The 12,280-nt window shown below is 43.0% G+C and overlaps 1 protein-coding gene across 1 annotated transcript in view; it reads right to left on the bottom strand.

Moving 5' to 3' along the window:
* Positions 1-2,137: 2,137 nt before the first annotated feature.
* Positions 2,138-12,280, bottom strand: part of ACSF2 (acyl-CoA synthetase family member 2) — a 68,519-nt gene continuing 58,376 nt past the window's right edge. The window contains exons 11-16 of the mRNA XM_056862369.1: positions 4,245-4,352; positions 3,934-4,085; positions 3,079-3,220; positions 2,765-2,875; positions 2,433-2,501; positions 2,138-2,336 (exon numbers count right to left, since the gene is read on the bottom strand). Of these exons, the coding sequence (XP_056718347.1) occupies positions 2,286-2,336; positions 2,433-2,501; positions 2,765-2,875; positions 3,079-3,220; positions 3,934-4,085; positions 4,245-4,352 (633 nt within the window). The 3' untranslated portion in view covers positions 2,138-2,285. The remainder of the gene's footprint in view (positions 2,337-2,432; positions 2,502-2,764; positions 2,876-3,078; positions 3,221-3,933; positions 4,086-4,244; positions 4,353-12,280) is intronic.

The following is a 12,280-nucleotide window of genomic DNA, read 5'->3' as shown; positions in this document are numbered from 1 at the left end:
AGTTTTTTCCTAGGATTGGAATTTTGGCGTTTCTGTGATGTATGTGTAACTGTTGCAACCAGAAATAAACAGTTGTGAAATCTTCATATGTGCAAAGGCTCAGCTTCATGACAAAAATACACAAACTATCTGTTTCCCCAGTAACTATGAGCTGGTGACCTATATATGAATGTTCATGCAAGGGATGGAATAGTTGACTTCCTAAGTCCTTTTCTAATGTCCTTCATTCTCCTGAGCCAGCTGTTTCTTCCAAGGGCAGGTAGACTAGGGTAGCTTCAATGTACTGGAGGCTCTGAAACATCCTTTCCCCTTCCCTTTTGGTCACATGTTATTATCTTATGTTAACTCTGTTCATCTACTGAACTAAACAGAGGAAAGGATGCGGGTCAGATGTTACATTTAAGTAAGGAACAAAAACAGGAAGTAAACCAGCCCCATTGTCATATCAGGGTGAAAGAGTACTAGCTCTATCTTGCATGTTGTCCAAGCACTCTTAGTGCGTTTATGACCCACCCCAGTTAATGGATGAGAATTCCTATGACTGTGATCTAGGGCTGCCCCACAAAGAACAATGCAAAAGGAAGCAACAGTGCACAAAAAAAGGATATATTCTGTGGATGCACACAGTTGAATTAGCTATCTGCGTTCACAGGTTTCTAACAATTTAGATGTACATCAGGGGACCCCAATATGCCCATGGATGCCATGGTGCCCACCAAGCATGTTGAGAAAGTAGGTGGGGCCAAGTGGGGCTCTTGCCCAGCAGGGCTTCTAATTGGCCACGGGATCTGATTAGACTGTGCAGATTAAAATAACATTGTTTTAGCAACAGCTGCTTACCACAGTATTGGTTTTATCCTTTCTCCTATTTCTCAGTGTATTTTTAAAAAATTACTCCTCTTCTCCCCTGTGCTTGGGCTTTCTCTGCGTGTGTGGCTCTGCCTCCAGTGGCAGCCATTTTGTGGTTGTGCCTGCCACCCTGAGTCAGAATTCCAAAGGTGCCCGCAGACTGAAAAAGGTTTGGGACCCCCAATGTACCTGTTTCTCAACATAAATGGTATTTGCTTTCCCCTGGAATGCTTAACAATTTATGCCATAATAGCTCTGACTGGTTACACAAAATGATATTAGGAACACATTTGTTAATTTGCACTCTAGCATTATTATCCCTTTTGTATATCTTAAACCATAACATGTCATAAAATCACCAAGAATACAATACAATATGTGTAGGTGCTTGATGTAGGGGACAGCCCTCTTCATAATGTGCTGTAATCTCATCGGGGAAAAAGAAGGGGGAGAAACCTCTGATAGGAGACAGAGAAAAGAATGTGCAAAGCACCAGAGCTTACACAGTGTTTATCTAATCACTTAGCTACTCCACAAAGTTTTACAAAATAGTAGTAACAACAAAGGTTCAATTAAATTGCCAAACATGTATTACTAATTGAACCTTTGTTGTTATTACTATTTTGTAAAACTTTGGAGTAGCTACAAGTGATTAGATAAATGCCTTGTAACCTCTGCTGCTTTGCACATTCTTTTATCTGTAATATCATCAGGAACAACAAAAATTATCTTAGAGTTACCCTTCCTGGAAGGAAGATATGATGGGCTGGATCCAGTCTAAATTGGCAATATCTAATGATTCCCCCTTTCTGATGCAGATCCCCCCCAATATCATTTATCAGAGTCCCCTATCGCTCTGGAGCAGCATTTCGTGGTCATCAGTGAGTTATAGTAGGAATGGGGAAAAGTTCACTTCCACTGATGGGAAATTTAGTCTGGATCCAGACCAAATATAACTAGGTGCCATTCCCAGAGGGATGTGGAATGGTACAGTATAGCCCGATCTTGTCGAATCTAGGAAGCTAAGCTGGGTCAGTACTTGGATGGGAGACTACCAAGAAAGTCCCTGCAGAGGACGGCAATGGCAAACCACTTCTGCTTGATCACTTGCCTTGAAAACTCTACGGGGGTTGCCATAAGTCAGCTGTGACGGCACTTTACACACACCATTCCCTGAAATATGCACACTTTTTGTTGGTGACATGTGAGCGAATTTAGTCATTGATTTCTTTACACAAAGAAACACCCTCGATTAAAGGAAAAAAATGTTTTTTTTAAAGAGTATTATTTTCAGCAGATGTTGCTTGGCTGCATTTAGACTAGTGCATCTCAAAGCAGGCTGGTAATGGCAGCTTTCTAACAGTGCCTTGCTCAAATGTAAATAGAGTTGGCAACAGACTTGTTCATCTGGTGTTTATTTGGGATGTCTCTGCTGTTCAAAGCAGAAGGTGCTTCTCCATCCGCTGTCTCAGTTTGTATTTCTGAATCTAAGATTGGAACAGAAATGAAAGGAGAACAGAATTAATTTTGAGTGTGTGTATGTGTGTGTGTGTGCGCGCCTAAGGAACTGGGCTGTCACTCACCTTGCCTGAGACAGTGAGTGGAAAATCCTTCACAAACACAATGTACCGAGGGATCTTGAAATGAGCAATCTGAAACAGAAAAGCCAATAGCTAGTGCTGGCAAAATCTCTTACATGGGTGCTTGTAGTTCCTGTACTGTTAAACAGGGCTCAGAGCATACTCAAATCCAGAGCATTCAATGAAACCTAAACTAGAGCTAGATAATCAGTAAGAAAGTGCTGAAATACACTGACCTCTATAGACTTTTATCAACAGACTCCATCTGAAATCTAGTTTTCCCTTTTTTTTGGAAAAAGCATCATAAACACATACATATATCTGGAAGCTCTTACCTTCCCTTTGCAAAATGCTTTGACTTCTTCTGCTGTACACTCCTCTCCATGTTTCACTCTGATGGAGGCACAGATCTCTTCTCCCATTCGCTCATCTTTCACGCCTACCACCTAAGTGAGAGAGATGGAACAAATTGGTTCTTGGCAGCACTACTGATTAGGCTTCTTGGCACTCAAGTTCTTTTTTTTTCTTCACCTTTTCCTGCAGTTCAGTGGGTCCATGTGTTGTCTATCACAGACCTAGACACTTAAGTAACTTTAGTTTTTAAGTATCTACACAAACTGCAGTTGTCTTTCCCCAAAACCCGCCTCACCTGCACCTCCTGAATCTTAGGGTGGGTGTGTAGAAACTGTTCAAGCTCTGCTGGGTATATGTTCTCCCCTCCTCGGATAATCATGTCTTTGCAACGGCCTACAATCTTGCAGTAGCCATACTCGTCAAGAATAGCAATGTCCCTGTAATGATATCACAGTTATCCTAGTCTGACACTGCCATGACCTTCACCTTTTCCCACTCAGACGCTCAGTATTTTCAAGTATAATCCTCTCTGTTGTATAACTGGGAGATTGCAAATGGGCCTCCATGATAGCCACATTATGAAATACTAGATTATGCAATGAGTAAAGTTATTACATGGTAATGTTACACATGCAAAGGGACAAAGGCCCCCTTCGCATACACAAGGATGTGTGTGGGAGCTGCTTCCCAGTAGTACTTTCCCATAAGACAGCAGCACATGAAAATACATCAACTACATGGGAATGACTGATTGAACAGATCTTTCCCAATGAATCACCATTTCATCTAGGAGGATGGTGATCAGATGCAAAAGACCTATATGATTAGTCTTCCTCTTGTGGTTTTGTTATACATATACAGAAGTCACACGAATAGGAAACCACCACAGCTGTACCATTTATCATCTGATAAAGCAGCTCAACAACCGTCCTTTTTCTTCAAGTTCACCCAGGTAAAAACTTCATGTGGTAGATAAGTTGTTATTCTTCCCCGCCCTTCATTTTTCACAAATGCAGGACAGCATTGATTTCCTCAAGGACACCCAAGGAACATGTGGCTCTGAATTTCTGCCCAGTTCCTCATCCTGCTACCTCCACTAGATAACACTGATTTCCAAAGACTAGTCCAATTAACCAGTTTCACAACTTACCCAGTCTGGTACCATTTCTCATCATCAATCACTGCATTAGTAGTGTTGACATCTCCCCAGTATCCCAACATGACACAGTAGCCTCGAATCTGAAGTTCTCCTGGGGTGTTTAGTGGGAGGATTTCCCCTGTTTCAGAATCTTCAATCTTTGCCTGTAATGTAGAAGAAACCAATGCTTTAAATATGGAGCCAGGTTACAACTCTGGTAACAAAATGAGGGAGATGGATAGGAAGGAAGTTGGAAGAGGGTTGATGGGAGATGCAAAGATGTGGTAACGGAAGGCAACAGATTAGACTAGGGTATTAGTCACCTCTGTGTGGGGTAAAATACATCCCACAGTTTCTGTTTTCCGCCTAATATTGTCTTGTGGAAACCCCATGAAGGTGACGGGGCTGTTCTCTGTAGTTCCATAACCAACCTGCAAACAAACAGAAAAGCAAGGAAAACCCATGAGATAAAGTAAAACAACACATTTCCAAATATGAGCGAAATGAGCAATAACAAAAGGACAGAAGTTTTCTTGCTGTGCAAGCCAGTAAATCCTCCATCTCTATGCAGAGCAACATCTAGGCACCAACAATGTGGTGACTACCATTGAGGGCTGTGCGTTGTACCGTGCCCCAATAAATTCCACATTATTCAAGCAAAACAAATAATGTATGCACACTCACATAAACTGATTTAATTTGCAAATTTCATCTTGCTTTTGGATTGCTACAGAACGTCTTTAAGAACTGGGCTCGGGATGGGAGAATTGAAAAGTACCAGAAGAATGGAGGACTCGAAGAACAGAAGATATATAAGGCACAGAAGTGTTGTCACGACTGGCGGGGCCTGATGCATATGGTAATAGATTTAGGAATTACAAGAGACTCTGATCCATTGCCTTTAGGAAAGGTTCTGTCTGAGCTGGTGCAGGAAAAGGGCAGGGGGGCAATTTTTACATGGTCTGGGGCTTCTAAATAATCTATGAAGTAGGGCACAGGAATATACCCCACCATGAGTGTAGCTTTCCCCTCTTTTCATTCTGCCAGACACCAAAAGTATGTAGAAATCATGGTAGAATGCATGAACACATGAAACTGCCTTATACTGAATCAGACCCTTGGTCCAGCAAAGTCAGTACTGTCTACTCAGACCGGCAGCAGCTCTCCAGGGCCTCAGACAGAGGTCTTTCACATCACCTACTTGCCTAGTCCCTTTAACTGGAGATGCCGGGGATTGAACCTGGGACCTTCTGCATGCCAAGCAGATGCTCTACCACTGAGCCACAGCCCCTCCCAGGCCCATTTTATGCTGCAGAACTCATACTTGGCAATGGTCCTGAAAGCAATGAATTATATTGGTTTTGGTCCTCGTACTTTCATTATGTAGAGAAAACACAGGATGGGGCAGGCAACCTTTTTGGCCCAAGTGTTAGGGGTGGGAGAAATGCAAATGTACCTGCAAAGATATCACTATACTGGCAAACATGAGTGGGGTTGAGGACAGGGCAACTAGTGCCTCAGGGGTCCAGCTTGGCTGGGAGGTGTACATGTCCAGGAGATGATGATAGGCATTGTTTTGACAAAGAAATGCAAGATACCTTAATTAACACACAAGGAGACCTGATCTCAGAAATAAACATTCATTTTCTAAGAATGGAGCCACAAATCTCCTCAGGCTGCAGGCTGAGAGGAGATGAGTTTCCTTTCTGGAGACAAATAGGCAGGATGGAGATGACCATTAGTCCACCTGCCAGGAAGAGCCAAGATAGACAGCTATTTGGATGCCTGAAGCTGGACTATGAAGGTTTTGGAACATGTGCCTTGATTTGATTGGAGAAAATGATGGAGAGTGGTACACATGGGACTAACTCCCAAACTGGTGATAGGATCACTGGTTTACACTCTGGTTACTATGTATGGGTGTGAAAGCTGGACAATGAAGAAAGCTAACAGAAAGAAAGTGGACTCCTTTGAAATGTGGTGTTGGAAGAGAGTGTTATGGACACCATGGACCGCCAAAAATAAATAAATAAGTGGGTTCTAGATCAAATCAAGCCTGAACTGTCCCTAGAAGCTAAAATGACTAAATTGAGGCTATCATACTTTGGTCACATGCCGAGAAGACAAGAGTCACTGTAAAAGACACTCATGCTAGGAAAAGTTGAAAGCAGCAGGAAAAGAGAAAGACCCAACATGAGATGGATGGATTCTATAAAGGAAGCCACGGCTCTCAGTCTGCAAAACCTGAGCGAGGCTGTTAACAAAAGGACATTTTGGAGGACTTTAATTAATGGGGTCGCCATGAGTCAGAAGTGACTTGAGATTTAAAGTTGAGCAAAGTGAATTTCTCATAGTGTGCACAGCCAGACTGCAAAGCCATATAACTACAAACCAAACAAGTTGACCTGTGGAAACGCTGCATGTTAAGAAGAACTAGACCTAACAAGGTAATCTGTGCCTGTGGGAATCCTGCAATTTGCAGAGCATTGCCGGGAAGACATTATGCTAGATGGGCCTAGAGGGCTAGCTTGACTGGCCTGCAAAGACTTTCCTTAACCAAATAAACTCCCTTGGCAATTGGTTCCAAACCCTGCAGAGCCCTGGCCTACAGGTGAATATATCATTCTAATGGCTAAAATTACATGTTTACATCATTTGTGTGCTAGTTTAAATGCAGAGAAATCTATGGGTTCCCTTCAGTTTGAAGGACACCACAGAGAAGATAATCATATATTTGGTTGAAAATAATTTTAACCCACAACTATTTAGCAAATGGGTTCCCTTATTCAGAGGAACTACCAAGAATCGTTTTCAAATATTGCAGTTTTGGCGACAAGCACTTCTTTCTTGGAGAATTCTGAGCCCCTGGCTAAACTGGGAATAAGCATCTTAGCAGAACTGTTTTGATTCTACTAGAAAATTTCTCTTTGCTAATATTGTTTCAACACTGGCCAATGGATGTTTTCAAAATAGAATGAAATAAACATGTCTGGAGTCTCAGAAAGTGGCAACTTGGAGGCACCTTGACTCACTGGGCAGAGCTGGTCACAAAGATGCCTGGATTCTATTCCTGGCTCTGATACTGAGTGTTTGTACTGGTAGAAAATTCCTCCAGGTATATGAGGGGCAATTGTTTCCTGGTGATGTTGAAGGTGTGTGAAGTGATGTTCTACCACCTGGGTCACAGGCCCAAGGCCAAAAGCTGATGCACTTCCAAATTACTCTTTGCTGTAATAAGGAAGCCTAATTGGTAACATGTTCTATGTACTATGGATTATTGCTGGATGAGCGAATGACTCTGCATAAGCACATGTCCTCTTTGTATGAGCTACTCCAATGCCTGGGGCTGCATTTGCTAGCCAGGAATAAAATGTTTGGCTTGTACCTGCTAGAAGCAAGACAGAGCTGTCTGGGGAAAAGAGGCTACGGCATGTCTCCAGCTGCAATATGCAGCTTGCCTACAGATTGGGGTGGATAGTTCCTCACAATGACAGTAAAGATCAAATGCACTCTCACACACACACTCTTAAGAGACGTGAGAGGGGTCACCAAAGATGATCTACATATGAACTGCTGATCCAGGGTCTGAGATCTCTTGTACATCTGTGGCGGTGCAAAGTGCTATCAGGTAGCAACCAACTTACAGCAACCCTGTAGGGTTTCTAAGGCAAGAAATGAGCAGAGGTGTTGTGCCATTGCCTGCCTCTGCATAGCAACCTGGGGCTTCCTTGATGGCAGTGCCGGATTTACGTATAAGCTAAACAAGCTATAGCTTAGGGCCCCACTCTCTTGGGGGCCCCCAAAAAATTTAAAGGAAAAAAACAACTGGATGTACTTCAATTACTTTGATAAAATACATATTTTGTTATGTGCAAATGGCTTTAGATACCTATTAGGTCCATAAATTACCATATAGCATATATTCAACACAAAAAACAGCGACAATTTGTTGTTGACAAAGGACAGCTGGACGTATAAAAGGGCCCATTACCTTCAGTAGCTTAGGGCCTCATCAAACCTAAATCCGGCCCTGCTTGGTGGTGTCCCATCTAAGTACTAGCCAGGGCTGACCCAGCTTAGCTTCCTACATCTAAAAAGACTGGCTAGCCTGGGCTATCCAGGGACATCTTTACTATACTTAAAAGTAGCTATGGAGAGACCTGATATGCATTAGTCTGCCAGTTTAGAAGCAGAGCACAGTCCTCTCCACATATTAAAATGAAATTTGAATATACAGGAGAGCAGACCTAACTATATTTTTTTCCACCACATTATCTTGTTGTGCGGTTTTTTGTGTGTCTGAAGTACATTTTCACTTCAGCACTGCAAGTAAGGATGAGTTAGGAGGGGGGGGAAACTATCATTGACTGCAGACAGGTAAGCTGTGTGTGGGAGGGGAAGGGTTTAGCACCTCTCACTCACAAGCTCCATTTTTATTTTTAAAAAATACTTCCCTCCTTTCCTGAGATCCTGAGAGTTTACTTCACATGTCCCTGTGCCTGCTCTGAGAAAATGAATTTCTTACTGAATGGGTCCATTTCCTCTTATTAGCCTGAAATTTGAGAGGGGGGAATCCCTCGGGGCAGGAGAACAATTCCTGAGAACTTCATCCCAGTTGCAGCGAGAGAAAGTTCCATCAAGAAATGTGTTGTTCCACAGAAACAAATGGAAATATCTACCAAAATGACTTCTGAGTATGACCAGCTATATTCTCAACATCATTTCACTGTAACTCAAATACTATAAACCTTTAAAATGAAAATTTTAAAGACAGAGCTATTCCACCAGGCCTACAACTGAGGACAGCCGCAGGTGGTATTAAGGCTGGTCTCCCCACTCCCCCCCTTAATTTTATAACTGGGGGCGGTCTGCTGGCTTGGCTTTGGCATTTACTATGGTACAGCAGGCTCTGTATTAAATGGTGCTCCATCCGTTTTAATAACTTATGAGACTGTATTTTAAGGTTTAATATGTTTTATTGCTATATATATAGTGATTTTAATGTTTAATGTTGTTACCCACCCTGAGCCTGTACAAATCAATAAAATCAACAAATAAGTAAATAAATAAATCTCTTTGTAAATCCTGAGCATCACTGCATACTGCACTGCAAAGCTGCCAGCGTGTTGGACAGCCCTGCTGCACAAGTAGGGTTGCCAATCTCCAGGTAGTAGCTGGAGATCTCCTACTATTGCAACCGATCTCCAGCCAATAGAGATCACCTGGAGAAAATGTCCTCTTTGGCAATCGGACTCAATGGCATTGAAGTCCCTCCCCTCCCCAAACCCCACCCTCTTCAGGTTCCGCCCCCAAAACCCCCTACTGGTGGCGAAGAGGGACCTGGCAACCCTATGCACAAGTGCCTTCAGCAGAAGATGCAACGATATCACCGGCTGGGGCATATCTGCACAGCTTAACCAGAGACCAGTGAGACAAGAAAGGAATTAATGCATAACCCTGCAGATAGCGAGAATGCCATTATACTGACTTCCAGGTAAATCTGTCAAATCAATTCAATTCAGTTGTTTCCCCCCTCAAATTTAAGTTTCCCTCGTGGGAAATCACATGCTGAGAAATAATGCTAATTTTTAATGGTTCTGTAGTGCCAATGAAAAAAAATTAAGTTGTGACTGCAGCAATTGTTGTTGCACTTGTTGGGGGTTGTTGCTAGGGTTGCCAGGTCCCTCTTCGCCACTGGCGTGAGGATTTTGAGACGGAGCCTTAGGAGGGTGGGGTTTGGGGAGGGGAGGGACTTCAGTGCCATAGAGTCCACTTGCCAAAACGGCCATTTTCTCCAGGTGAACTGATCTCTATCAGCTGGAGATCAGTTGTAATAACAAGAGATCTCCAACCAGTACCTAGAAATTGGAAAGCGTAGTTGTTTCATAAGAGCATCATAGCGCTGCTAATCTTTTCTTTCTTTTTCTTTTTTTAAGAAAGGCGGACTGTGGCGCTGGCCTGCACTGCTTGGAGGTAAACAGGTAAAACTGCAGGAAATATCAGTGATCAAGCCAAACATGGGGGGGGGGGAGTTGTTAATGGCATGCCTCTGAACAGTGCACCACAGAGCTGCTACAAAGCACACATCGTTCCAAGGACATGGCAGAACAGCAGGGCAAAGATAACCCACACCACAGAAATGGTGCTTCTGTTTCACAACTAGGGTTGCCAGGTCCCTCTTCACCACTGGCAGGTAGTTTTTGGGGTGGAGCCTGAGGAGGGCGGGGTTTGGGGAGGGGAGGGACTTCATTGCCATAGAGTCCAATGGCCAAAGTGGCCATTTGCTCCAGGTGAACTGATCTCTATCGGTTGGAGATCAGTTGTAATAGCAGGAGATCTCCAGCCGCCACCTGGAGGTTGGCAACCATCTTCACGGCCAAATAGGATTTCCAGGTCCTCCTTAGCCACTGTAGGGGTGCCAGCTCCAGGTTGGGAAACTACTGGAGATTTGGGGGTGGAGCCTGGCAAGGACAGAGACCTCAGTGGGGTACAATGCCATAATGTCCACCCTCCAAAGCATCCATTTTCCCCAGGGGAACTGATCTCTGTGGTCTGGAGAGAAGTTGTAATTTGAGGGACCCCCAGGTCCCACCTAGAGGCTGGCATCCCTAAGGTCTGAACAAAGTTGCAAGAAATCATCTCAAACAATCTCAGCGCATCAGGGAAGAGAACTGTGATTTGTTTCCAGTGTAATCTAGAACCACTGTTGTAACTGCCTGTATGAATGATGGCAACCGTGGCCCAAAAAACTGGGGTGGAACCATCCTTCAAGTCTCTCAAAAAACTATCGCTGTACATAAAAAGTCCCTGCCTACAACAATTTCCAAAAATCTTTGTACTACAAATCTTTGTGCTCCCCCTGCTGGCTACAAAGCAGAAGCTAGTCTTTTATTACTAGGCCTATATCATGCCAGCACAACACAAATAACATTTATATTAAGAGCCACATTTAAATTCCATTCAGAATACCAGGGAGAAAATACAGCAATGTTGGATTGTGAGGAAAGGGCAAAACTGGCCAAAAACAAGACTCATTTCTGAACTTCAAAGGCAATGTAACAAACAGGACGGAATAAAATAATAAACCAAAGGAAGTACTTAGTACAAAGGAGCCAGTTACCAATCCCTATCCCCCCTTTGCCCTACGGGATGGATTTAATTATCCCTCTAATAACACCGAGTATTTTGTCTAGACTTGAAATGACCACTGAAGTTCTTTCCAGAATTTCCCTTGGCAATTTGTTCTTGATTTCCCCCCAATACTTTTGTCCCCATGTACATGGAACAAACCAGTTTTCTAGATGAGTCTCTTTAGTGACCTGGCTGTGTAAATGATCACAGGGGTTTTCCCCTTCACCCTAAATTTGAAAAACCCTGTGCTTCTGGGGCAAGAATCAAATAAAAATATGACAGATCTTCCATGAGGTACATCCAATCAAAGTAGCAACACCACTATTTGCTTGTCATTTCGTGTGCCTGGTCTATATATTACTGACAGGGATTTTGCCATGTTTTCTTTTATTCAGTTGCAGCTATTGGTAGTAGTAGACTGGGGTATTATCTGGATATGTACGGTGAACACAAATGGGTGAGACCATAATATTAACATTAAATTAAAAAAAAAAACCTGAACATTTACCACAAAGAAGGGGAACATCAATAACTGTTCTGAAGTAATTAACCAAGCCCTTTCCTGTCATGCAGTCATGAACTTTCATCGTATGTACAGTTTTGGACACAAAGTTCCTCATGAAGTAGTTCTGTTGATTCACATCTACAACCCCACCATGATGTGAAAGGGGCCTGCTGAAACCAATTGTTTGAAATGTTGTTCTATCCCTGTGCTAGATTGTGTGTGGAAGAAGGGGCTCGAAGAATCAATTTCAGTCCTGACTATGAGATTAAGCACCTCAAGATTAATCCCATCCTTCAAGCAACTCAAAGTGGCATACGCTGGTCTCCCATCCTGCATTTGACCCTCACAACGACCCTGTGAAATAGGTTAGGCTGGAAGAGAATAACTGGCCCAAAGTCGCCCAGCAAGCTTCTGAGCAGAGTGTGGACTCAAACCTGAGCCTTTCAGACCCTAGTTCAAAACTCCAACCACTAAATCACCAGCTCAACAGAATTAGTACTAAAAAAGAACTGATGGATTTACAGTTGAATGTGTACGTTGACGTGTGAAATAAATAGGATTACGAACAAAGTGTTTTGTCTAAAATGAGTGTGTATGTCATATTATCAGAATGTTAGCAGATTTGTCTCTGGAAAAGAGTAGGACTTTTGCAGCAGAAGAGGCCAATGCTATGTCTTCATGCCATGACATTTGCCACATATCTGGCCAGACCACCAAAAATCC

Source organism: Euleptes europaea, chromosome 1, assembly GCF_029931775.1.
Source record: "Euleptes europaea isolate rEulEur1 chromosome 1, rEulEur1.hap1, whole genome shotgun sequence".
Classification (NCBI taxonomy): Eukaryota; Metazoa; Chordata; class Lepidosauria; order Squamata; family Sphaerodactylidae; genus Euleptes; species Euleptes europaea.
Note: the sequence above shows the minus strand (reverse complement) of the source record. Positions and strands in the feature narration are given on the sequence as shown.